Source organism: Diaporthe amygdali (genome assembly GCF_026229845.1).
Source record: "Diaporthe amygdali strain CAA958 chromosome Unknown NODE_53_length_281289_cov_64_976018, whole genome shotgun sequence".
Taxonomy (NCBI): Eukaryota; Fungi; Ascomycota; class Sordariomycetes; order Diaporthales; family Diaporthaceae; genus Diaporthe; species Diaporthe amygdali.
This window is the reverse complement of record NW_026517073.1, coordinates 244,412-268,510: the sequence shown is the minus strand read 5'-3', so window position 1 is coordinate 268,510 and position 24,099 is coordinate 244,412. Positions and strand designations below refer to the sequence as shown.

The 24,099-nt window shown below is 54.8% G+C and overlaps 4 protein-coding genes across 4 annotated transcripts; 3 read left to right on the top strand and 1 right to left on the bottom strand.

The window, feature by feature from the left end:
* Nucleotides 1–1,004: 1,004 nt before the first annotated feature.
* J7T55_014992 (uncharacterized protein) lies at nucleotides 1,005–13,660 on the top strand (the record flags this gene model as incomplete). The annotated part of the gene is made up of 6 exons (XM_053135316.1): nucleotides 1,005–1,635; nucleotides 1,710–1,897; nucleotides 1,960–8,338; nucleotides 8,401–9,918; nucleotides 9,974–10,681; nucleotides 10,740–13,660. 6 exons carry the CDS (start codon nucleotides 1,005–1,007, stop codon nucleotides 13,658–13,660), a joined length of 12,345 nt encoding a protein of 4,114 aa, XP_052987079.1.
* Nucleotides 13,661–15,359: 1,699 nt separating this feature from the next.
* Nucleotides 15,360–17,178, bottom strand: J7T55_014991 (uncharacterized protein; the record flags this gene model as incomplete). The annotated part of the gene is made up of 4 exons (XM_053135315.1): nucleotides 15,360–15,536; nucleotides 15,602–16,780; nucleotides 16,848–16,938; nucleotides 17,045–17,178. 4 exons carry the CDS (start codon nucleotides 17,176–17,178, stop codon nucleotides 15,360–15,362), a joined length of 1,581 nt encoding a protein of 526 aa, XP_052987078.1.
* A 91-nt stretch (nucleotides 17,179–17,269) lies between these two features.
* J7T55_014990 (uncharacterized protein) lies at nucleotides 17,270–20,788 on the top strand (the record flags this gene model as incomplete). Its single annotated transcript, XM_053135314.1, has 7 exons — nucleotides 17,270–17,302; nucleotides 17,417–17,445; nucleotides 17,599–17,653; nucleotides 18,148–18,258; nucleotides 18,485–18,576; nucleotides 18,803–19,822; nucleotides 19,876–20,788. The coding sequence occupies 7 exons, from the start codon at nucleotides 17,270–17,272 to the stop codon at nucleotides 20,786–20,788; spliced, it is 2,253 nt and encodes a 750-aa protein (XP_052987077.1).
* Nucleotides 20,789–21,831: 1,043 nt separating this feature from the next.
* Nucleotides 21,832–23,718, top strand: J7T55_014989 (uncharacterized protein; the record flags this gene model as incomplete). The annotated part of the gene is made up of 1 exon (XM_053135311.1): nucleotides 21,832–23,718. The coding sequence occupies one exon, from the start codon at nucleotides 21,832–21,834 to the stop codon at nucleotides 23,716–23,718; it is 1,887 nt and encodes a 628-aa protein (XP_052987076.1).
* Between the last annotated feature and the right edge of the window lie 381 nt (nucleotides 23,719–24,099).

The window sequence follows — 24,099 nt, the reverse complement described above, 5'->3', positions numbered from 1 at the left end:
CACTTCAGCCAAGCGCCCTGGAGGATCTGTCACTGCTCGGTGCTAACCCCCGTCGATATGACAGCCTCCTCCACCCGCGCTTGGGCTGGCCTCTCCTCTCCATTCAGCCTTTGCTTGACAGACGCTGCCGTCGACCTTGACCTTGTCCTTGACATTGACATTGACCCGGACCCGGACCTTACGAGGACTCTTCCTTCACTTCCGGGCCCGGTAAGCCTCCAGCTGCCATAGTAATGTAATCACCGCACATGTAGCCTTCCGGGAGCACCTTTGCCCTGACCAATCCTTCCGGTAAGCTGCAGCGCCATCTTGTCCTTTAGCCTGGGCAATCGGGCTCACTTGCCCATCCACTCGGTGATGTACGCCCTCTCTGCGTCGCTGGCCATGACTGTCAACAGTCAGGATCTCCAGAATCGGAAAAGGCGCTTTCCTGTTTGCATGCTTGTACACACTTGCACTTCCTCGCCGTCCCCTTTCCCCCTCCACTGCCGCTGCCATATATGAGGTCGTACAATGCTCGCCCTCACTTGCCTACAGGATGCTCCCATCACCAGCTCTCTCGGTCCTCTCTGTGTAATATCGCCTCAGCTCCTCCTTGCTCTATCACACATCCCGCGCTTCTTTGTTGCAGGCCTTTTGCTTCGGTCTCTGCTTCAGTCTCGTCGGTTGCGTGTCTAGTCTCGATATTTCCATAAACAACAAGAAAGAAAAAGAAGAAAAGGATAGGCCTACATCGCCACGTACTGCACCAGTTATCCAACTATCCTTTGCGTGAAACATATCGACTCAACGCCTTGGACAGTCAAATACTTGTCGGGAAAGCTTCTTGCCACCACTACTTTGATCACAGGCGGAAAGGCAGCTCAGTACATCGACGGCCAGACTTCTTCGTGTGAACAAGAGGTGCAAGATACACCTGAAATCCCACTGCGAGACCAGACTCAACACCACTCAAACCTACACTCCGCGAGCAGCTCTTGGATTTGTCTTCAACACCGTTCAAGATGCCCTCCTACAAGAACGAGCCCATCGCCATCATCGGCAGTGGATGCCGCTTCCCCGGCGATTCTAGCCGGCCCTCCAAGCTGTGGGACCTGCTCTCCGATCCCCGCGATGTCCTCCGCAAGATCGACCGCTTCCGGGCCGACAACTGGTACAACAAGGATGGCCACCATCACGGTGCCAGCAACGTTCTTGACTCGTACCTTCTTGCCGAGGACACCCGTGTGTTCGATGCCCAGTTCTTCAGCATCTCCGCCTCCGAGGCCGAGGCCATCGATCCTCAACAGCGCCTGCTGATGGAGACCGTCTACGAGGCCCTCGAGGCCTCTGGTTCAAGCATCGAGTCTCTCTCTGGTTCCAAAACGGCCGCCTATGTCGGTGTCATGTGCGACGACTTCTCCCAGATCGTCTATGGCGATGGTGAGAATGTTCCCACCTACGCTGCCACTGGCTCTGCGCGGAGCATCATCTCCAACCGCATCTCGTACTTCTTCAACTGGCACGGCCCTTCCATGACCATCGACACGGCTTGCTCTTCCTCGCTCATTGCCGTCCACCAGGCTGTTCAGGTCTTGCGGAATGGCGAGTGCCCTGTTGCCATTGCTGCCGGCACCAACCTGATCTTTGGACCCAGTGAGTTTTTAATTGCCCGGTCCCCCTTTTGCTTCATCATCTTGGTCTCGTTGCTTTTGCTCACACACAGATAGCTATGTACATCGCTGAGAGCAACTTGAACATGCTGTCTCCCACTGGCCGCTCTCGTATGTGGGATGCTGGTGCCGATGGGTATGCTCGTGGCGAGGGTGTGGGTGCCGTTGTTTTGAAGACGCTCTCTGCTGCCCTTCGTGACGGCGACCATATCGAGTGTTTGATCCGTGAGACCGGCATCAATCAGGTTAGTACACAATCATACGCATCTGGAGGCTGACTGGTCTCGAGTGCTAACATCCGGATTAGGACGGTCGTACCCCTGGTATCACCATGCCAAGTGCCTCCGCCCAGGGCATGCTCATCGCGGATACCTATGCTCGTGCCGGCCTGGACCCTCTGAAGAAAGAGGATCGCTGCCAATACTTTGAGGCCCACGGCACCGGCACCAAAGCTGGTGATCCCCAAGAAGCTGGCGCCATCTTCCGTGCGTTCTTCCCTGAGCGGCCCGAGGCTGCTGAAGACACCGAGGAGGATGACAACGATGTCCTGTACGTCGGATCTATCAAGACGGTCATCGGTCACACCGAAGGCACTGCGGGTATCGCTGGTCTCCTCAAGGCATCCCTGGCTATCCAGAACAGGACAATCCCACCAAACATGCATTTCATGCGACTGAACCCCGATATCGAGCCATACTACGGCAATCTGAAGGTGCCTGTCGAGGCTATAGAGTGGCCGGAGCTCCCAGAAGGCACCCCTCGCCGCGCCTCGGTCAACAGCTTCGGCTTTGGCGGTGCCAACGCCCACGCCATCATTGAAAGCTACGACGCGCCAGAGCCAATCTCGGACGAGACGGAGTTGCCCGTCTCCATGCCGTTTGTCTTCTCCGCTGCCTCCGAGCGGTCACTGGTGTCGCTCCTGAACGCCTACCTATCTTTCCTCAAAGAATATCCCGACTTCGACGCCCGTACTCTGTCCTGGTCCCTCTCCAAGCGCACGGCATTCAACTTCCGCGCGACTTTTGCTGCTCCCTCCCTTGAGGCGCTCGTTTCAACAATCGAGGCCAGGCTTGAAGAGAGCAGAGAGAAGAAGGAACCTGTCGCGACTCGAGCCAACGCCAAGACTAGTCGTACCATTCTCGGAGTCTTCACTGGACAGGGTGCTCAGTGGGCGACAATGGGCCGTGACCTTGTGACATCGTCCTTCGCCGCCGAGGCTATCATTGACAAGCTAGAGCAGTCACTTGCTGAGCTGCCCGACGCGCCTGAGTGGTCGCTCAAGGCTGAGCTGCTCGCGGACAAGGAGGCATCCCGCATCGCGCTTGGTGAGATCTCACAGCCCCTCTGCACCGCCGTGCAGGTGATGGTGGTCGACATGCTCCGTGCTGCAGGCCTTGATTTCAGCGCCGTTGTTGGTCACTCATCAGGCGAGATTGCTGCCGCCTACGCCGCTGGCTTCCTGTCCGCTCGTGATGCTATCCGCATTGCCTTCTATCGTGGCAAGTATACCAAGTTCGCCAAGGGTCCGAACGGCAAGAGCGGTGCCATGATTGCCGCCGGAACTTCTATGGACGACGCGAACGACCTGTGCGGTCTTCCCAAGCTCAACGGCAGGGTGCAGCTGGCGGCCAGCAACTCCTCCGCCAGTGTCACCATCTCGGGTGATGAGGATGCTGTTGACTTTGTCCAGCTGATCTTCGAGGATGAGTCCAAGTTTGCCCGCAAGCTGAAGGTTGACACTGCCTATCACTCCAGCCACATGAAGGCCTGCTCCTCGTACTATCTGGAAGCCCTCGGTGCCTGTGGAATTCAGATCAATGAGCCTGGTGAGAATGCATGCCCATGGTATTCCTCCGTTTTTGGCGGTGAACAAGTCACCATGGAGCATTCCGAGCTTCTGAGAAATGCCTACTGGAAAGACAATATGCTGCAGCCCGTGCTATTTTCGCAGGCTTTGACTGCCGCTGTCAAGGGAACTGGGACCCCGGGCCTGGCTCTCGAAGTCGGCCCCCACGCGGCTCTGAAGGGCCCTGCCAGCCTGACCATTGAAGAAGCCGGGGGTGCCGCAGTCCCATACTTCGGCACCCTGGCTCGCGGCATGAACGACTCGACCGCCCTCTCAAGCACTCTCGGCTCTGTATGGACAGTCCTCGGCAGCTCTGCTGTCGACTTCAAGGCTTACGATCGACTCTTCGCCAAGGACGCCACCTACACTGTATCCAAGGACTTGCCCTGCTACACTTGGGACCACGAGAAGGTCATCTGGAACGAGACTCGTCTGTCGAAGGCGCATCGGCTACGTGAGAATCCAACGCACGAGCTTCTAGGCGCTCGTGCAACTGACGAGGGTGAGGGCGAGTTCAGATGGCGCAACTACATCAAGCCCAATGAGATGCCTTGGCTCAAGGGGCATGCAATCCAGGGCCAGACCGTTTTCCCTGCCGCGGGCTTCGCGGTCATGGCTCTTGAAGCATCCAAGCAGCTCGTGTCTGACTATGAGAAGACGGTGAAGCTGGTGGAGCTGCTCAACTTTAGCATCCACAAGGCCTTGTCTTTTATGGATGACAACACGGGTGTGGAGACTATCTACGTGATGTCGAACGTGCAAAAGTGTGAAGATACCATCACGGCCGACTTTTCTATTCATGCCTGCCAGAACAAGGAGACAGGTGGCTTTGTCTCAATGGCTAGTGGTCAGATCCGCCTGACCACGGGTGAGCCGTCTGGCGAAGCTCTTCCAGAGCGTGCTGAGTCGAACATCCCCCTTTTGCCGGTTGACACAGACTTCTTCTACAAGGAATTGGCCAAACTTGGATATGGCTACACAGGAATGTTCAATGGCATTACTGAGATGAAGCGCAGCGCTGGTCATGCGTCCGGCGAGATGACCATTGCCCGGGATCCCGACTCTGTCACTCACCCCTGGGTTGTCCATCCTGCCACCTTGGATGTTGCGTTTCAGTCCATCTTCGCTGCCATTGGAGCTCCTGGTGACGGGCGTCTGTGGACTTTGCACGTCCCGACTCTGATCAGCCGCATCGCTGTCAACCCTGATGTCTGCCAGTCCACTTCTGGTGTGGAGATTCCAATGCCCTTCGACGCGACCCTTTCCCTCTCAGAAGATGGCATGACTGGCGATGTGGATATTTACGCCGAGGATGGGAAAAACGCCGCCATTTATGTCGAGGGCCTTCATGTCACGCCTCTCACACAACCCACTGCCGCCGACGACAGACAGACTTTCGCCGAGACCCTGTGGGATATCGCACAGCCCGACGGCGCCCTGGGATGGAAGGAGTGGGCTCTCACGGAAGATGAGGTCGCTGGTGCTGCTCTCTGTGAGCGTATGTGCTTCTACTATCTGAACCAGCTGTACCGGAAGATCACTCCCGAGCAGCGCGAGAAGTGCGACTGGCATCAGCTCTGCATCCTTAATTGGGCGCAGTTCGTCCACGAGACTGCGTTGGAGGGCAAGCATGCTACCTGCAAGAAGGAGTGGCTTGATGATACCTGGGACGACATCAAGCAAGACTTTGAGCATTGGTCCAAGATCCACCCTCATTTTCATACACTGGTGTTCATAGGCGACATGCTTGTGCCTTTTGTCCGTGGCGAGCTGTCCATGCTCGACGAATTCCGGAAGGACGACAAATTGAGCGAGTTCTACTTTGGGCATTACGGCTACAAGGAGTATAACATGTACCTTGGCAAGCTCGTCAAGCAGATCTCGCATCGCCACCACAACATGAGGATCCTTGAGATTGGTGCCGGTACCGGCTCCTCGACCGCCGCCACGCTGGACTGCCTCAAAGATGGATTTGCGACGTACACCTATACTGACATATCGGCTGCCTTTTTCGAGGAGGCCAAGGAGATGTTCAAGTCTAATGCGGAGAAGATGATCTTCAAGACGCTGGATGCCGAGAAAGACATCAAGGAGCAGGGCTTCGAAGAGGGCACCTATGACTTGATCATTGCAGGCAACGTCATCCATGCCACGGCCCACCTGGAGACGACTTTGAAGAACGTCCGTAAGCTGCTCCGCCCTGGTGGATACCTGTGCCTGCTCGAGGTCACCAACAACAAGCCACTTCGAATCGGCTTCGGCTTCTGTGGTCTTCCGGGTTGGTGGGCTGGTCGCGAGGACGGCCGTATCTATTCTCCCCTGGTTGGGCAGAAGGATTGGGATACCGTCCTACGCAAGAGCGGCTTTTCTGGCGTCGAGACTGCCACTCCCGAGGAGAAGGTATACCTTGTGCCCTTCAGCGTCATGGTCTCGCAGGCCGTCGACAAGCAGATGGAGATGATCCGTGAGCCCATGGCTTTCAGTGGCAAGGCCACCTATACCGACAAGCTACTCATCCTCGGTGGTCAGAAGGTCCAGACTTCTCGTCTGGTCCGGAGCCTTACTGCTTCTCTTGGGCCCTTCTTCTCTGAAATCCAAAACATCGAGAATATCCTCGACATTGACGAAGAGACCATCAACTCCCAGCCCACCATCCTCAGCTTGATGGAGCTCGACGAGTTGCTCTTCAAAGATTTCAGCCTGGAGAAATTTCAAGCCATTGTCCGCCTGTGCGACCACTCACGTAACATCCTCTGGGTGACCGCCGGCAGTCGTGGTGAGGAGCCCTACATGAACATGATGGTTGGAACAGGTCGTTGCCTGGTCGGCGAGATGCCTTCACTTCGCCTGCAATTTCTCAATTTCGATGCCAGCGAGAAGCCCAATGCCGAGACTATCGCCGAGAATCTTTTGCGGCTGCAGATTTCGGATGCATGGGGTAAAGGCCTTGCAAAGAGCTATGAGCCCCTGTGGACGCTTGAGAGAGAGATGTCGATTGACAATGGTACGATGCTTATCCCAAGATATTTACCCGCCATCGACATCAACACCCGCCTGAATTCCGAGAGGCGACTTATCACCAAAGATGTCACGCCCTCAGACGCCGTCATTGAAATAAACAGCTCTGGTGCTTCTTATGACCTGCTCGACTTCGCAAAGACGGAAGGCACAGGGGAGACGATCACTATTCATGTCACCAAGTCACTCCTCAGCGCTGTCTCTGTCGCCGGACTTGGTTGCTTGTACGTAGTCGCAGGATCCACCAAAGATGGCAAGAAGGTTGTGTCGCTATCTGAAAGTAACCGATCCATCGTCTCCGTGCCAAACGCCTGGGCCGCCGAGCACGAGGAAGACAACGAGGAGGCTGTGCTTGTTGCCACTGCCGCCGAGCTACTGGCAGATTCAATCCTCTCTTTCAATACCAACAGCCAATCGGTCCTCGCCCATGAGCCCAGTGCCGCTGTTGCTCACGTCCTCAAGCGCCGCTCCGAGGCCTCTGGAAAGAGGGTGACGTTCACATCCACCTTGGCAAGCCCCTGTCCCAGCGTGAAGCACTTCCACCCATCGATCCCCGACCGCGTTCTCTCCCAATCGCTCCCCAAAGATGCCTCTCTCTTCGTCGACCTCTCTGAGAACAAGGAGTCTATGGGCGTTGGCGCGCGTATCAGGAAGTACCTGCCTCTCGGTTGCACGTCGAGGAGCGGTGCGGAGTTGTACAGCGCTCGTGCTTTTGTGGCTCAGGTTTATGACGCCGAGGTCGTGAAACAGACTCTCAAGCTTGCAGTGGATAATGCCCGGTCCCTGGTCAAGACCAGCAACAGCCAGATATTTACGGAGAGTGTTGCGCTGTCTGCCATCCCGGGTAAGGATGTTTACCGCCAGGGCCTGCGGGTCGTTGACTGGAAGCAGGACGAGTCCGTGGCCGTGCGTGTCCTCCCTGCCGAGCAGTCGATCAAGTTCCGCACCGACCGCACATACTTTATGATCGGCCTCACAGGAGAAGTCGGTCTTGCCCTCACTCGCTGGATGGTAGAGCGTGGTGCTCGTCACCTCGCCCTGTCCTCGCGAAACCCCAAGATTGAGCAGGCATGGTTGGAACTCGTCGAGGCCGAAGGCGCCATCGTTAAGACCTACGCTATGGACGTGACGTCCCGCGAGTCCATTCGTGCTGTCGTCAAGCAGATTGAGAAAGAAATGCCGCCAATCGGTGGTGTTGCTAACGGTGCTATGATACTGAAGGACAGTCTATTCGCCAATCAGAGCCACGAGGTTTTCCTTGAGACGCTGAGACCCAAAGTAGACGGAACTAGATTTTTGGACGAAATCTTTACGGACAATGATCTGGACTTCTTCATGTGCTTCTCCTCGCTGGCATCGGTGTCGGGTAACATGGGCCAGACTGCCTACGCGGCAGCCAACGCGTTCATGTGCTCGCTCATTGCGGGGCGTCGCCAGCGTGGCCTCGTCGGCTCGGTTATCAACATGCCTGGCATCGTTGGTCTGGGATATCTGAATCGTGATCCAAGCAAGCTCGAGAGGCTTCGATCTGTCGGCTACGCCAACATCAATGAGTGGGAATTCTACCAATTCTTCTCCGAAGCCGTAATGGCTGGCCGCCCTGAGTCTGGCCGCAACCCGGAGATCACGGCGGGCCTTCAACAAATTGATATCGAAAACAACGACAGCCCGCCTGCGTGGATCAATGTGCCCCGTTTCGCCTGGTTGAGATTGGTCAAGCCTCAGGAGCAAAATGCGGGTGGTTCAGGTAAGGGCACAATTAGTGTCAGAAACAAGCTGAAAGAGTTAACCAAAGAGGAGGATGTTTACGAGTTGTTGCTCGGTAAGTCAAAGGCAGCCTCATTGTTTGAATCTACGCGCCTACTAATTCGAGTGACCTGACAGACGGGCTTCTCATGACTCTCTATCAGAGGCTGAATATGGCTCCTGAGGAGCAGGGAATCACTCCCGAAACGACCATTGTAGAACTCGGTGTCGATTCCCTTCTCGCTGTCGACATGCGCACTTGGTTCACAAAAGAGCTCGATCTCGACATGCCTGTGCTCAAAATTCTCGGCGGTGCCACCGTCTCTGACCTGGTTGAGGACGCTGTCAAGCGTCTTTCTCCCGATCTCATTCCCAATGTCGTCAAGGCGGCACCTGTGGAGGCTGCTGCAGAAGAGAAGAAAGAGGAGCCCGCCGTCGCATCAGTTATAACTGAGGCCGATCAGTCCTTTCGTGACTCCAGCGAACTCACGCAACTCATTGACGCGGAGACGAATCTGGGGGCCTCGGATAGCCCGGCTCCTAACGAGGATCGTATTGATGATTCTTCGGATAGTTCTGACGCTGGTTCTTGGGTTGCTGTCCAGACACCTGCCGGGTCCGATGGGCCAGCGGGCCAAGGTGAAGCTCCTACTGAGGCGGCAGCAGAAGAAAAAGAAGAGCAAGCTGCGCAACAGACAGGTGTGCAAGGTCTGCCAGAACAGACTCAAGCGACAGAGACAGCGCCAACTGTTGCAGAGGTAGTTGAAAGCTCACTACCGTCACCACTGGACGAGACCACTCGGTCTGAGTCTCCGGTCTCCAGCCATGATGATTCGAATTCCGGTGCTGAGACGCCCGAGACTCACTTGTCGGATGACGAGAGTGAGGATGTGAAGACAAAGGACAAGGCGACTACGAACAAGGACACAGAAACCTCGATGACTGACTCGGAGCCCATCAAGGCATCAGATGAAGCAGAAGAGGTGAAAGTGGAAATTCCTGAAACACAGTTGGTATTTTCCCGGACCACAAAGATGTCCTATGCCTCTTCTCGATTCTGGTTTCTGATGCGGTATCTAGAGGACCCAACCACCTTCAATCTCACCTGCCGACTGCAATTCACAGGACGCATCCGCGAGCATGATGCGGAGCGAGCCATCGCCGGCTTAGGCCAGCGCCACGAGGCCTTCCGCACAGCTTTCTTCTCCGACACCGCCCGACTCAATGAGCCTACCCAAGGGGTTCTCGCAGAGGAGAACAGCCCGCTGAGGCTGGAGAAACGGCGCATCACGACTGAAGATGAGGTAGAGAAGGAGACAGATGAGTTGATGAAGTACATCTTCAAGCTCCACCGCGGCGAGTCGATCCGCATCAAACTGCTTTCCCTATCGGATACGAAACATTACTTGATATTTGGATTCCACCATATCGCGATTGACGGGTTTTCATTCAATATTCTTTTGTCAGAAATCAACAAAATGTACGATGGTGAACTGCTTCCACCTGTTACATGCCAATTCAGCGAGTTTGCCGAGAGGCAGAGAAGAGCCGTCGAAGAGGGGAAGATGAATGGGGAGATGGAATTCTGGAGAGGGGAGTACCCTGATTTCCCTGAGCCATTACCGTTGTTTCCTGTTGCTCATGGGAGCAAGAGACGTGAGTTGCGAGATCACTTCACCCAAGGTACATCGACTGACACAATGTGTGGCAGAGAACCAAACGAATTACAACTTCGAACCAGCCAACTGCGAACTGGATGTCCGCCTCGTCCGCCAAATCAAGACGCAGTGCAAGCGCCACAAGATCACGACCTTCCACTTCTTCCTGGCCGTGCTGAAGGTCTTCTTGTTCCGACACCTTGACACGGACGACTTGGTCATCGGAGTCGCCGATGCCAATCGCGCCGATGCCGCCGTCACCGGCACGGTTGGCTTCCTGCTGAACCTCCTTCCTCTTCGCTTCAAGTCAACCAAGGGAGAGGTTTTCAAGGACTCCGTCCTCGAGGCACGCAATAAGGCGTACTCTGCACTGGCGAACTCTAAGCTACCCTTCGATGTACTCCTCGAGACATTGGATATACCCCGCTCGGCGAGCCACAGCCCGCTGTTCCAGGTCTTCATGGATTACCGGCAAATCAATGCTGAGCAGCCGAAGCTTCTCGGAGGCGAGGCTGTGGGAACACATTCCGTGGGACGCAATGGCTACGACCTGGTTGTTGATGTCAATGAAGTCGCTGGCACTTCGATGCATGTTACTTTTAGAATGCAAAGATATCTATACTCTAAGCCGGCCACCGAACTGCTGTTCAATAGCTACATGCGGCTCGTCAAGTCATTTGCCGCCAGCTTCGACACAAAGGTCGATCAGGTGCCACTTTGGAGCGTCGAGGACATTGAAAGCGCCAAGATCCTTGGTCGTGGTGAGTTGTGACCCTCGAGTGCTGCTAAGAGGCTACAGCGCTGACATATCCCAAATAGGACCACAATTGACGCCGGATTGGCCTGAAACTCTGTCTCACCGCATCATGGCGGTGGCAGCTCAATATCCAGAGAGCGTTGCAGCAAAGGACGGAGTTGGCAACGAGTTGACCTACTCTGCCATGCAGCAGCGCATTAATGCCATCAGCCAGATCCTCACGAAGACTGGTGTCAAGTCTGGGTCACGAGTCGCCGTTTTCCAGGAGCCGACCGCTGAATGGGTGTGCTCATTGCTTGGAATATGGCATGCAGGAGGCACATATATTCCTATGGACCTGCGGAGCTCCCTGTCTCGACTGGCCGTTGTCGCTGGCGCTGCCAAGCCGGTCGTCATCCTGTGCCACGACGCCACCGAACACATGGTTCCTGAACTGAACTCAAAGGCCAGGGCGATCAACGTCTCGCGGCTCGCTCCTAGCCCCAAGACCACCCCAAGCAAAGCAAAACTTGAGGCAGATGCAGTGGTGCTCTATACGAGTGGCTCGACCGGCGTACCCAAGGGCATCATCCTGAGACACTCAGCTTTCAAGAACACCATTTTCGGCTTGACGAAGCAGTACAACATTGGCCCGGAGAAGGTTCTGCAGCAAAGTGCCTACACCTTCGACTTCTCTCTTGATCAGATTCTCTGTGGTCTCGTCAACGGCGGCTCCGTCTACATTGTTCCCAAAGCCAGTCGCGGAGATCCTGTTGAGATTGCCAAGCTCATTTTGAACGAGGATATTACCTACACCCGAGCGACACCTTCCGAGTATACAAGCTGGCTGTCTTATGGGGCAGAATATCTCAAGACAGCTTCCCAGTGGCGGTTCGCCTGGGGCGGGGGTGAGTTGATGACAAACGCACTTCGACAAGGGATTGAAGAGCTCCGTCTGCCAGGCCTCAAGCTGTACAATTCCTACGGCCCTGGAGAGACCATCACCTGCACGAAGACAGAGGTTCCTTACGGAGGCGCCCTTACAGAGACCACTCCACCTGAGATACCTGTTGGCGTCCCGCTTCCAAACTATTCAGTGTACATCGTTGACCGCAACCTTGATCCAGTTCCCGTTGGTGTCTCCGGGGAGATTGTTATTGGTGGTCCCAGTGTTGCCAAGGGCTACTTGAACAACGAGAAGTTGAGCAGCAGCAAGTTTCTGCCTAATTACTTCGCTCCCGCAGAGTTCGCCGCCAAGGATGGAAGGGTAGTCTATCGCACGGGAGATGTCGGCCGTCTCCGCAAGGATGGGGCTGTCATGTTCCAAGGGCGAATTAGTGGGGACACCCAAATCAAGCTGCGTGGCATCCGAATCGAACTCGAAGATATCGAAAGCTCCATCATTCAGGCTGCCCCCGGTGTGATTCACCGGGCCGTCGTCTCCGTCCGCAACGAGCTCTTGGTCGGCTTCGTCGAGTTCGCTCCGGGCGCCCAGACCGAGAATGCCGGGCAATTTTTACGCAGCCTGCGCTACAAACTGGCACTGCCGCTGTACATGATCCCGAACATGCTTGTACCACTGGAGACTATCCCTCTCAACTCCCACGGCAAGACAGACCGACGGGCGGTTGGCGAAATACCGCTGCCGACCGCCTCGGAAGATAAGACGACCTTTACCCTAAGTGAGACCGAGAAGGCCCTTAAGTCTTTGTGGATCGATATAGTTCCGAAGGACATCATCAAGCTGGTGTCAGTCAACGATATGACCACTTTCTTCGAGGTTGGTGGCAACTCGTTGCTGCTTGTAAAGTTGCAGATCATGATCCGTACGCGCTTCGCCGCTGCGCTGTCACTGGTTGAGTTATTTGAGAACAACACCCTTGGCTCCATGGCTGCGAAGATTTCTTCGGCGGAGAAATTGGATCAGACCATTTGTTGGGAGGACGAGATAGCCATTGATCAAGATATTCTTGACAAGGCGGATGACAGCTTGCAACATGCTGTCAGCAAAGCTGGCGATGGCGCAACAATATTGATGACGGGTACGACGGGATTCTTGGGCAAGCACATCTTGAATCAGCTCGCGGCAGACGATCGTGTCGCCCGGATTCACTGTGTCGCTGTTCGCGACAAGCCCACCCGTGCTGCACCTTCAGGGCCCAAGATTGTTGTTCACCCAGGAGAGATGTCCGAACCTTTCCTCGGAATGTCGGAGTCCGATTTTGACCGGCTCGCCGGCGAAGTCGATATCATAGTTCACAGCGGCGCCAATAGGTCCTTCTTCGACTACTTCCAGCTTCTCAAGGGATCCAACTACACCTCTACTCGCAGCATCGTACGACTTGCAACGACTCGCAAAATACCGGTACACTTTATCTCGTCGGGTGGCGTTCTCAATCTTGATGCCGACAAGCAAGGAAATAACGACGCTGTCACGCACGCGCCGACATCTGTCACAGCACAGCCCCCCAAGGATGGATCCGAGGGCTACGTGTCTTCTAAGTGGGCCAGCGAAAAGCACCTCGAGAAGGCGGCCTCTCAGATTGGCGTTCCTGTCACCATTCACCGTGTCGTACCTGCAGGTGACGGTGCCGAGCCGACGGAGGCCATGTTCGAGGACCTTGTTAGCCAATTCAAGGAAATCACTAAGAAGATCCAGCTTCTTCCGTCACAGTCTGGCTGGGAGGGCGCGTTTGACCTCATCCAGGTGGAAGACCTCGCCCAACGGATTGTTAGCGCCAGTATCGATTCTGCTACTACTGATGCAATATCAGACGGGAACACAGCACGGTATGTCCACCACCGTTGCGAGATGAGGGTCGAGATGGCGGACGTGCTACCCATGGTGGAGCAGTCTGGCTACAAGGACCGGTTCGACACGTTACCGGCCCATAAGTGGATCGGACGGGCGAAGCTGGAAGGGTTGAGGTGGCACATTGCGAGCCAGGACAGTGCCGTTGTGGGTGATGAAGAGGCGGGCGAGCTCGTTATGGTGAAGAGGTAGTCGGTCACCTGTCTTTTTACTAAGCGGGCCTTCTTGGTCCGATTGGTGAGGGTGGGTGGGCTGTATAATTTCTTCAAATCAGGGGCAGCAAGGCTGAATAATGAGGCGGGAGTGGAGACATGACAGAAAAACAATCAGCGGGTATTTGAGCACAGGCGGGATTCTCCTTCTCGTTTCTTCTTCTCTCCTCATTTTTTCTTCGTGGAAAGCGAGGCGTTCTGGCGTTAGGATGTGGCAAGAGAGGACCATGACCCACTTGATTTAATTTGGGATTTTTGTTTGTCTGGGAACTGGTCCGGAAACTCTGGCTGTGTCCGCTCTCCTTTGTCTTTCCTTTTCGAAAACGAAAATCCAAAGATAGACTGATAGATTTCTTGTTTATTCCCTTAATAAGACCGAAGCAATACCTAAACTATTTGTGTTCTTTGTGATCTTGTTGATATGGCACTGTGGAATGTAGTAGTCTTTGATATTCGTAATTGTGAGGAAACAGCTCGGAAGACGTCCAAGCCCAAAGAGCAAATTTAGCCAGCAGTTAGCACGGAAGGGTTCTGGTCAGGAAGCTCGGAATGGAATATAGGTCATTGTAGAAATTGTTGCTGAATCCACAAGTTTGCCTCAGATACCGAAATCCATTTCACGTTCTGTTTTGGACATAGCTAGCTACACGCCAATTATAAGTCTGACATGATGTTACGATATTGCACGGGATTTGTGCGACATGTCTTGGTGAGGTAGTTATGTTAAGTACCTGTTGCTCTTGTCACTCATCTGTCCATAGCAAGATGTTCTGACTCAGTATTTCAGCTAGCCCGCTCATCTACCATGCTTCGCAGTACTCTGTGGTTGAGAAGAAATTATACCACAAGGCAACATGGTTAGCAAACATGAAACTTGCTTCGAGAAATGAGAGACACTTCCGAACTATCCTCCTAAAAAGAAGTGCGTACATTGTGCTAGGCTCTCTCCTCACGAAGCTCAACCGAGCTTCATTAACATTACAAATCTGTGCGCGGTTGGGAGTCACGTATCTGATGGTCAAGGATTGGAAAGTTCTGTTCACACCAGACTTTGGCAATGCAGGCCCGAGTCATTGTAACAGACAAGCTTAATATTCTATCATAAGATTGTGATGCCTGTAATAGTCGCATAGTCGAAGGGCCTGAGACACTTTTTTATTGGGCAATACAGCGCCCCTCTTTTATGTTTTTCTGAGGTCCATATTTGTGTGGAGCTGAAAGACTTTGACCTGGGCAATCATCGACTCGGGTTATGCTAGAGCTCGAGGTCTTAAAGCCATATTTTGACGGTGGCACGGGGCCGCAAATCACTCGCATGTGGTTGCAATTACGACAAGGCGATAGTCTGCAAGTTGTAGGGACCATCTTGCAATTTTCTTGGGGCCCTTCTTGCGGCTCCAATGCTCTCTAGCGACACATGGGTCACAAAGTCCACACTGGAAGTAGAGGACGATGCCAGGACGTGAGAAAGGGGCATTGATCCGCGCCACGTCCAGCGTTCGGCCATCATTGACATCCCCTGGTGGCCATGGAAGGATGAATGTGTGTTAATATTTTCATGCGACCAAGCACGCTGAAACAACATGAAAACTTCTCTATGCGATTGAGTGGGTATCCTCATCTCTTCATCATACATTATATAGGTACACTGTATTTTTTGCCTATCGTACACCACACTTCTAGATCTCGATCTTTTTGGCCGTCTTCGCGGTCGTTGATGTTTCGTAATTCCTCCACTTCCACATCGGAATCTTGGCGTCGTACATCTCGTCAATTTCGGCGAAAGTTCTGCCTCTCGTCTCGGGGAGCAGGAAGTAGACAAAGGTGATGACTCCCAGCATACAGCCAGCAAAGACCTGAAGATGTCGTAGTCAGCAAAAGGTACAAAGGGCAGCGCAGGCAAGCACATTATGGAACTTACAAGATATGTCTTAGCACCGAGGCCACCTGCGTCTGCGGCAGTTATCTGCGGCACGACAACGGTCGTGATGACCGCTGTAGTCTGGGCCCACGCGATAGTATAAGACATGGTGTAGCTTCGCAACTTCGTCGTAGGAATTTCGGAGGGCATGACGTTGGACAGGGAGTAGAAGGATGCGCCCCAGAAGAAGTTGAACATGAAGGAACAGGCTGCAACACCGACGGCGTAAGAGGGCTCTGAGATGCGGAAGGCCAGGCCACCAGCAATGACGTCCAGAATGAAGAGCATGCCCATGCCGGACATGGCGAGCGGGCGACGACCAAGCCTCTCGATGACCAGGGGAGCGACGCAGCAGCCAGCAAGGGTGCAGCACGCGGCGATGATCGTAAGGGCGAAGGGAGAGGCGACGTTGATGTCCTGCAGGAACACAGTGGCGTAGGTCGTGGAAAGGAAGACGCCGGAGATCTGGTTGAAGGAGAAAAAGGAGCCAGCAGTGATGGTACGCTTAATATTCTGCTTGTCGAAGATGTTCCAGAAGGAGACGTCGTTGGTGAGGGACCGCTCGTTATCCTGGCAGAGTTTCATGACGCGCAACTCATCGGCAACCTCGGCGTCGGAGTTGCCACGGAGCTTGCGCAGGGCGGCAAGAGCCTGCTCAAACTTATCCTTGCCGATGAGCCACTGAGGAGACTCGGGCAGGATCATGGTGGGCGGGATGAGAAGGCCGGGCAGCGCGCACTGGACGGCCAGGGGAACCTCGTAAGACAGCTTGTCGGTGCGCTCGCTTGTGGCAAAAACGACACACGTGGCCACGACGCCAGAGAGCAGGTTCATGATGTTGATACAAGCGACGACACGGCCGCGAATGGCGACCGGGACCACTTCAGAGAGGTACAGAGGAGCGGTTGCATTGGCAATACCCATCGAGATGGCGACGATGGACCGGCCGCCGACGAAGGCGCCAAGATTCGGGGAGAAGATCTGAAGGAGGGTGCCGCCGATTGAGATGATGTAGGCAATGAGAAGAGGCCATTTCCGCCCGAGTAAGTTGTTCAGCGGATATGCGAGCAGGGCGCCGATGATGGACCCGACCAGAGGAATGGAGAGGAGCAGCGACTGGTTGCGTGCTGTGAAAACGAATTCGCCTGTTGCCTCGTTGACTCCTTGATATTTCTCGACCTGGGAGAGACAGGCGAGGTCAGCCTCATGCTCTGTGTGTACGCTAATCCACACCACAGTGACTTACAAATGGCTTCAGTGCGATGATTGGCGAGATGACCTTGTCGTCGTATCCGAAGAGGAACGATGCCGCGGCAAACGTTACGCAGGCAAAGATACTGTGAAAGGGAAAGAAAGACTCGAGGTTAGCTAATGAATAGGCCCATAGAAGAACGCTGACAGGCACGAGACACGAGGTAGTGGATAATATCCAGGGCTACTCACAGGAAAGGGTTGACGGCATTGCCCTGAGCAACAACGGGCATCGGGGGCTCCTCGTGATGCATGGCTCCGAGGGCATCGGTCTTCTCGATGCCGGTCTTCTGGTCATCCATGTCTATGCTCATAGTTGGACTCATGGTGACAGGTCAGGCACAGGACTGCGCTGTGCTGTGTCTAAGGAGGAGAGAGAGATGATGAGATGTAGAGATAGAGTTGAGAAAAGGAAAAATGAAGCAAGGAGAATGGACCGTGCTTGGTAAGGTGAGGTCTGAGCACTTGCAGAGTCAAATCCGGGGAAGTTGAGGCGGCGGTGGGATTGTTATATACACATGCACCGCGCCTGGTACGCGGTACAAGCCACGAGTCGACAATTAGGATCAGACGATGAACATGTTCATGTGCGTGTAAGTCGAGTCGAGTACAGTACTGTATGTAGTTCTCCCGGCTCTGCAGCCCTATGTGTAGTAGTCAGCCAGGGGGGAGACTAGGGGGGTGAGGCTGGCTGCATACGACCGACCACACAGCGCTGAACAGCAGCTGAGCTGACATTGCAGCAGGCAACACCAGAAGGCAGACAGACACAAAGAAAGCCAGCACGATTCAGTTTCGCACGTGCGGGGCCCCAGAAATTCCAGGGAAAAGGTAGCTCTCGTTCTATTTGTGGGGGGGACTTGGCGCCGGCAGCATGAAACAGTGGCCCAAAGGGGAAACCGAGGGACAATCTCGGAAGCAACCGGTGGAGCTAGAGTTTCTCCGGCCGGGCGTTGGAGAGGCTGGTCGCCTGGTCGGCTGCTCCGGCCACAGAGGACAGTAGGGCTTGTCTTGGCTTGGGCTGGGACTTGGGCGCCATCGAACCGGGCCAGGACCAGCTTGACATGACAACTGACAGCAGCCGAGACACGAATTCTCCACGCTCCTCCTCCCCATTGATCCGAATCCCAGATCCAGATCCCGATCCCAATCCCAATCAGACTCTGGTCTGATGTTGTGTGACTGAGGTATGAATGGCAAACTCATCCTCGTCCCCGTCTCTGTCCCCACAACGGCCGACCACCTCCGAGGCCAGGCCGGCCCTACAACATCATCAACATCACCATCTTCAACAGCAACAGCCGCAGCATGAACCTCAGCATCAGAGTCAGAACCAGCAGCAGCAGCCGCTACAGCAGACGACTGTGAAGAAGGCCTGCGATAACTGCCGTCTGCGGAAGACCAAGGTATGAAGCTTGTGATAGACACAGACGCACACATATACACGCACACACTCACACTCCATCTCTCGCGCTTTTCACACTTATATAATGTACATATACACACTCGGCGCTACAACCCATCCCATGGTCGATGGTTGGCGGCGTGTAGATCCCGGCACGTGTTGCATGTGCATGTATATGTGTCCAGACACATCAGATTGTGCTGTGTGTATATTGACCATCTCAGTAGTGTGACCTGACCAACCCATGCACAAACTGTGCCTCGCGCGGTTTCGAGTGCACCTATGCTACTCCCCATCGCAAGAGGGGCCCTGCTGGACGGTAAGCCACGTGCATAGCATGAAAAGGGAGGAAGGTCTCGTACCTATAACGTACCATGCCGGACATCGTGACGTCTATCCATCCTGCACTATCCACCCTCGTCCACTCACCCCCCCTACCTGCCTACCCCCCTCCATCCATACATATCCATTTATTCTGCGATTCGTTCGTCTCTATCTATCTGCATTTGGCTGGGCACTCATCATCTACTTTGTTACGTCAACAGCCGCCTCAATGAGATCCGGGAGCGCGAGCAAAAGCGAATCCGAAACGCCGAGTCCACCTCCGTGGCATCGTCGTTCTCCCCCTCGGCCCCTGTCCTCTCCGTCTCTAACCATGAAGCCGCCGAAGCAAGTCCCGGAAACACCCGCGGCATCACTCAGCAGAACCAGCAGCAACAACAGCACCAGCAACATCAGCAAGACCAGTTCATGTTCGGTACTGATTCCAGCGGCTTGCCAAGTGCTGCCGACCAGGTCTCAGGGCTGACCCCGTCATGGGACGGCATGCTTGCCTCGTTCGGGCCCGCCTCGGCCTCGCTTGCCGGCCCGACTGCTTCTGATTCCCCGGATGGCCGCGCCGGGAGCGCTGCCTCCAACACATTCGACGACCTCGTCTTCTCCTTGCGGCAGTCCCAGTACAACAACCACTCCCTCAACAACGTCACCGGCCATCCTCCTATCACACACGCCTCCCCGGCAAGCAGCAGCAATGTCCTGGCCGTGCCAACGAGCGGTTGGCCGGCCGTCATCACCGACGAAAACCTCATTCGCTGGCTGGATATCTACTTTGAGCGCCTGTATCCGACCCTGCCCATCCTCAAGCGCTCCTCCGTCTTTGCCCGTCTCCTGGCCCAGGAGCACCGCACCAACCCGGACTTTGGCGCCATGCTCCTCTCCCTTTCTGCCTTCGGTCTTATCCAGCCTGTCCGCGTGAGTGAGCAGCAGAGCGCCTCGTCCTCCTCGCGGCAGCAGATGGTTGACCTGTTGCTCATGGAGGCGGTTAGGATGCGCACCGTCGTCGACTTCGGCCAGTCCCCGACCATGGACATGATCTTCACCTCGGTGTTCCTATTCGCCTGTCTGTTCCAGAAGGGGCAGCACAACGCCGCCTGGCTGAGGATGAGGGAGGCTGTTGAGCTTGGGTGTATCTTCGGGCTGGACAAGTTCGACTGCTACCTGAACTGTTCGCCCGAGCAGAAGCAGCAGCGGCTAAGGGTTTACTACCTGCTGTCCGTGACAGAAAGGTAGGCATCAAGCAAAGTCCCATCGGCAGACGATGACTTTAACATCACTACAGAGCATACGGTCTCCAGCGCCATCACTCTGTTGGCTTCGTAGGCGAGCCCAGCATCTTGACGCATTCCCTACTAGAATCCATCTCTGGCATTGCCGACAGCGCTGATTCCTCCGGCATTGTCATCCAGGACGACGCCGAGTCGGCTGGAATGCTAGGCCTCCTACACCTCATGAGACTCTTTGACCCAATAAATGAGGACTTCTTACGGTGTTGGAACGGCCACTGTAAGAATGACCTGGGCGGCTGCCGTTTCCTCAACGAACGGACCGCCGTCATGATCTACGACCAGATCGACCGTCACAACCTCGAAGGGAAGAACTCGTCGGTGGCCACGGCGGCTCTGAAGCCATCGCAGTCAGCGACAACCTTGTCCGCAGAGAAGCCACCGCCACCCGTACCATCGTGGCTCTCTGCGGCAACCGCCACTTCGTCTCAGCAGGCTGATATTCTGGTGAACCAGCAGTGGCTGCTAAACCGCCTCTGGCACTTGTGCCTTTCACACAAGCTTCTTGTCCCCCAGTCGGGACATGCGGCACTTTCCATCTACAACGCAGTGTCGATAGCCGAGAACACCCTGAGGATATGCCAGACGACGCCGCTGGCAAGCATCGAGGTGCACGGGATTGGCATGATCGAGAAGCTGTACACCGTAGTGGAGAGCGCCATCGCTGCGATTCAGTACTGGGAAGCGGCCGAGGACGGCCAAGGCGGGACGGATGGTGGCAGGAGTGCGAGCGTGAATCACGGCGTTGGCGGTTCACAACACCACATGCACGTACACAACATACACCATCGTAAACCGTTACTAAAGGGCTACCTGGAGCTGTTCAAGACCATACGGGCGGGGCAGCATGTCTTCCTGACCAAGTACAATGCGCTGGTAGGCCAAGAGTTGGGCCTTGTTTTGGAATAAGGGATGCCCTGGAAGCGGGCATTTTCCGGTGTATGTACCTGCTTGACCAGTCTGAGGGGGACGAATGGCAAACTCTATACATCCGGCACGCTTATTAGCTCAGAAATTGTCTCAATTCAAGTCTTGATCTTGCTCTGGTGATGACGAGCCAGTGGGTCCCTGCCACGAGGCTCACCCCTCGTCGACCAGGTCGAGAGTAAACCTCCGGATCGTAATATGCGCCGATCTTGCGGAGAGAGGCGGAGAGGGCGTGGGGAGACATGGTCCCAAGACTTGAAGAACGTTCGACTGCGGACATTCACCATTATGCGAATCCTACGGCGGGGCGGAGCGGGAGAAATCTGGGGCAATCTTCGGGGAAACCCCCTTGGCATTGTCTCGTGACTAGTTTTCATTTTCCCCCCAAGCTGGCTCATCTGCTTACAGCACTTTGAGAACAGGGAAGGATGATTGTGTGAGTTCGGCAAAAGCGTCCCTGGTGAGATCATTACGGTAGATGAAAGAAAATCCGATTCCTGCTCATTAGGTCGAGATGAAATAGCATCTCGAAATCAGGGGGATCCGCGTTCTACATGACCAACTATGCCGGCTCAAACAATATCCGAGTCAGCATGCTACTATAGTAGACACAAGGTCTATTTCGGGCCACGCTTCCCTGGCAGATCGTTGCACCATAGAGTGCGGTGCTACCACACGGTGGACAGGCCGTCGATCGGCTTCACGGGCCAGGAGGCTTTGCCCGGGGGACAATTCTCGGTGTTTCGCTCCGACAAGATTCATCCGACGGTGCAGCCAGCCGGTGGAGATTCGAGCACCGGCCGCTAAAGATCCGTAGTTCCCTTTTACTTCTAGCCCAATTGTCCTTGTTCTGTCCTCCGACTTTTCCTATTCTGGATCCTCTACGTCGTCCTTGTCAGTTTGTCACTCAACCAACATTATTCGCCTCAATCGTATATCACACGGTAAAAGCTGCGCTGTCCTGCGCCGAGCCCCTCCTTGATCACTACCCTTTCACATCTGACACCCATCTACAAGCGCATATCATGGGTTCAGTCACGCCACCAGAAGAGCGGGTGCCTCGCCATCTTAGCGGCACAAAGTTGTCCCCCAAAGACTACGCTCGCTGGCGGCCATCATACCATCTCATCGCACCAAGAGGGTGGATGAACGACCCCTGTGCCCCAGGTTACATTCCATCAACAAACACATATCACGTTGGTTTCCAATGGAACCCGAATGGAGCCGAATGGGGGGATATTGTTTGGGGGAAAGCTTTCTCATCAGACCTGGTATCTTGGGAAGTCCCCGAGGCGCCAAGTTTGAAAAGGGATGCCCCGTATGACTCCGAGGGCGTATTCACGGGATGCTGGAGGCCAACAGGCCTAGATAGAAAGCACAGAGGTGACGCAGGCAGTAAAGAAGAGGTCAGCTTCATTTACACAAGTGTTTCAAGGCTACCAATACACTACACAAAAGATTATCATCGAGGCTGCGAGACACTGAGTCTCGCAACAAGCGCAGATGGCGGCAACACATGGATCAAACATGCCTCCAATCCCATTCTGCCCGGCCCACCAGAAGACATTGCAGTTACCGGGTGGCGAGACCCCTATGTTGCAACCTGGCCCGCAGCGAGGGAACTTCTGGCCAAGCACAGACCTAGGCAGAATGGAGTGGATGTGGCAGAGGAGCAGGAGCAGGAGCAGGAGCCGCTGTTTGGAATCATCTCGGGGGGGATCCGCTCTAAGACTCCTACTACCTTCCTCTACAAGGTCGACCCCACTGACCTGACCAACTGGTCGTACGTTGCGCCGCTCACAACACCAGGCCTTAACTATGCGCCTTCACGCTGGACTGGTGACCTTGGCGTGAACTGGGAAGTGACAAACTTCCTATCCCTGAACTCTGCAGACAAGAAACACCATCAAGACTTCCTCATCTTTGGCGCCGAGGGCTGTCGACCCCCACATGGCGGCTCCGGCGTTGTTCCCGGCACAAAGAGATGCCCACGAGCGCAGCTATGGATTGGCATTGATCCTGCTGAGGGTCCGTCTGAGTATGAGGCGTTGACGGAGTTCTCCTACGGTGGTGCCTTCGACCACGGACTGTACTACGCAGCCAACGGCTTCTTTGACCCGGTGACACAGCAACAGATCGTCATCGGCTGGGTGACAGAGGACGACATACCCATTGAAATGCAGGCTAACCAAGGCTGGAGCGGGTGTCTTTCTCTCCCGAGGGTCGTCTCGCTCACGACGATTAACAACGTGGTACGGGCAAACAAGTCTGACCTGAAGAGTATCACAAATATCAAGGTGACGCCAGTTCCTGGACAAGATGGAACTTTCACCGTGCACACCCTCGGCATAGCACCCGATTCGCGGCTGCAGAGGTTGCGCAGCGCTGCAACAAGACGAACAGCTCAGCCTGGCGCGCTCAACTCAAAAACACGGACAGCACAGAGCTCTGTGGCCTTGCATACAGCACAGTGGGAAGCACAAGCATCTTTCTCATCGGTTTCGTCCAGCGAGCGCGTTGGTCTGATCATCCACCATGCTAGCACCTCTCAGTCAACCAAACTATACTTCACGCCGGCCGACGAGACTTTCATCATCGAGCGTCCGGATTTTTACGTCCCACCATCCTACAAGGGTGGCGAGAAGGACACGAAGCTGCAGTCTGAGACGGCGCCCTTCACGCTCTTCACAACGCACGATGCGCAGACCGGCGCCGAGGTTGAGGAGAAGCTAATGGTGAATGTCTTCTATGACGGCAGTGTGCTTGAAGTGTTTGTCAACAATAGAGCCGTCATTACGACGAGGGTCTACCTTGAGGATGCGAGGTGCGAAGAGTTGGAATGCTTTGCTGAGGGGGCTGGTGCTGTGTTAGAAGAGGCTGTTGTTTGGGATGGTTTGTCCGTGGCTGCATAGGATCGCTAGAGCTGAATATTCGGACAAGGACGTGAGGCTGTGAATGCCAAAAACGGCATGGCACAAGCTGAATCAGGAACTCAGGCACTCAAGACCCCATAACCTCAGAAAGACCAAATTAGCAAGGAGTTGCGGACCTCGAGTACTCATGAATGGGCTGGTATCAAGGTGGTACCTCCATATAGATTGCATGATACCAAGATGTGGATCGCGATGCGCCTTCGACACATTCCTGTCCTGTGCTGTTACTCGACTGGTATATATCTTGCGCCATTATCTGTTTGATTTCTACCTAGATGATCTGTGGCCTCCCAAGTGCGGCAAATTGGGAGTCGACAATGGGAGTGAATACTCACAGCTTCAAAGAGATTAATCCCTTAA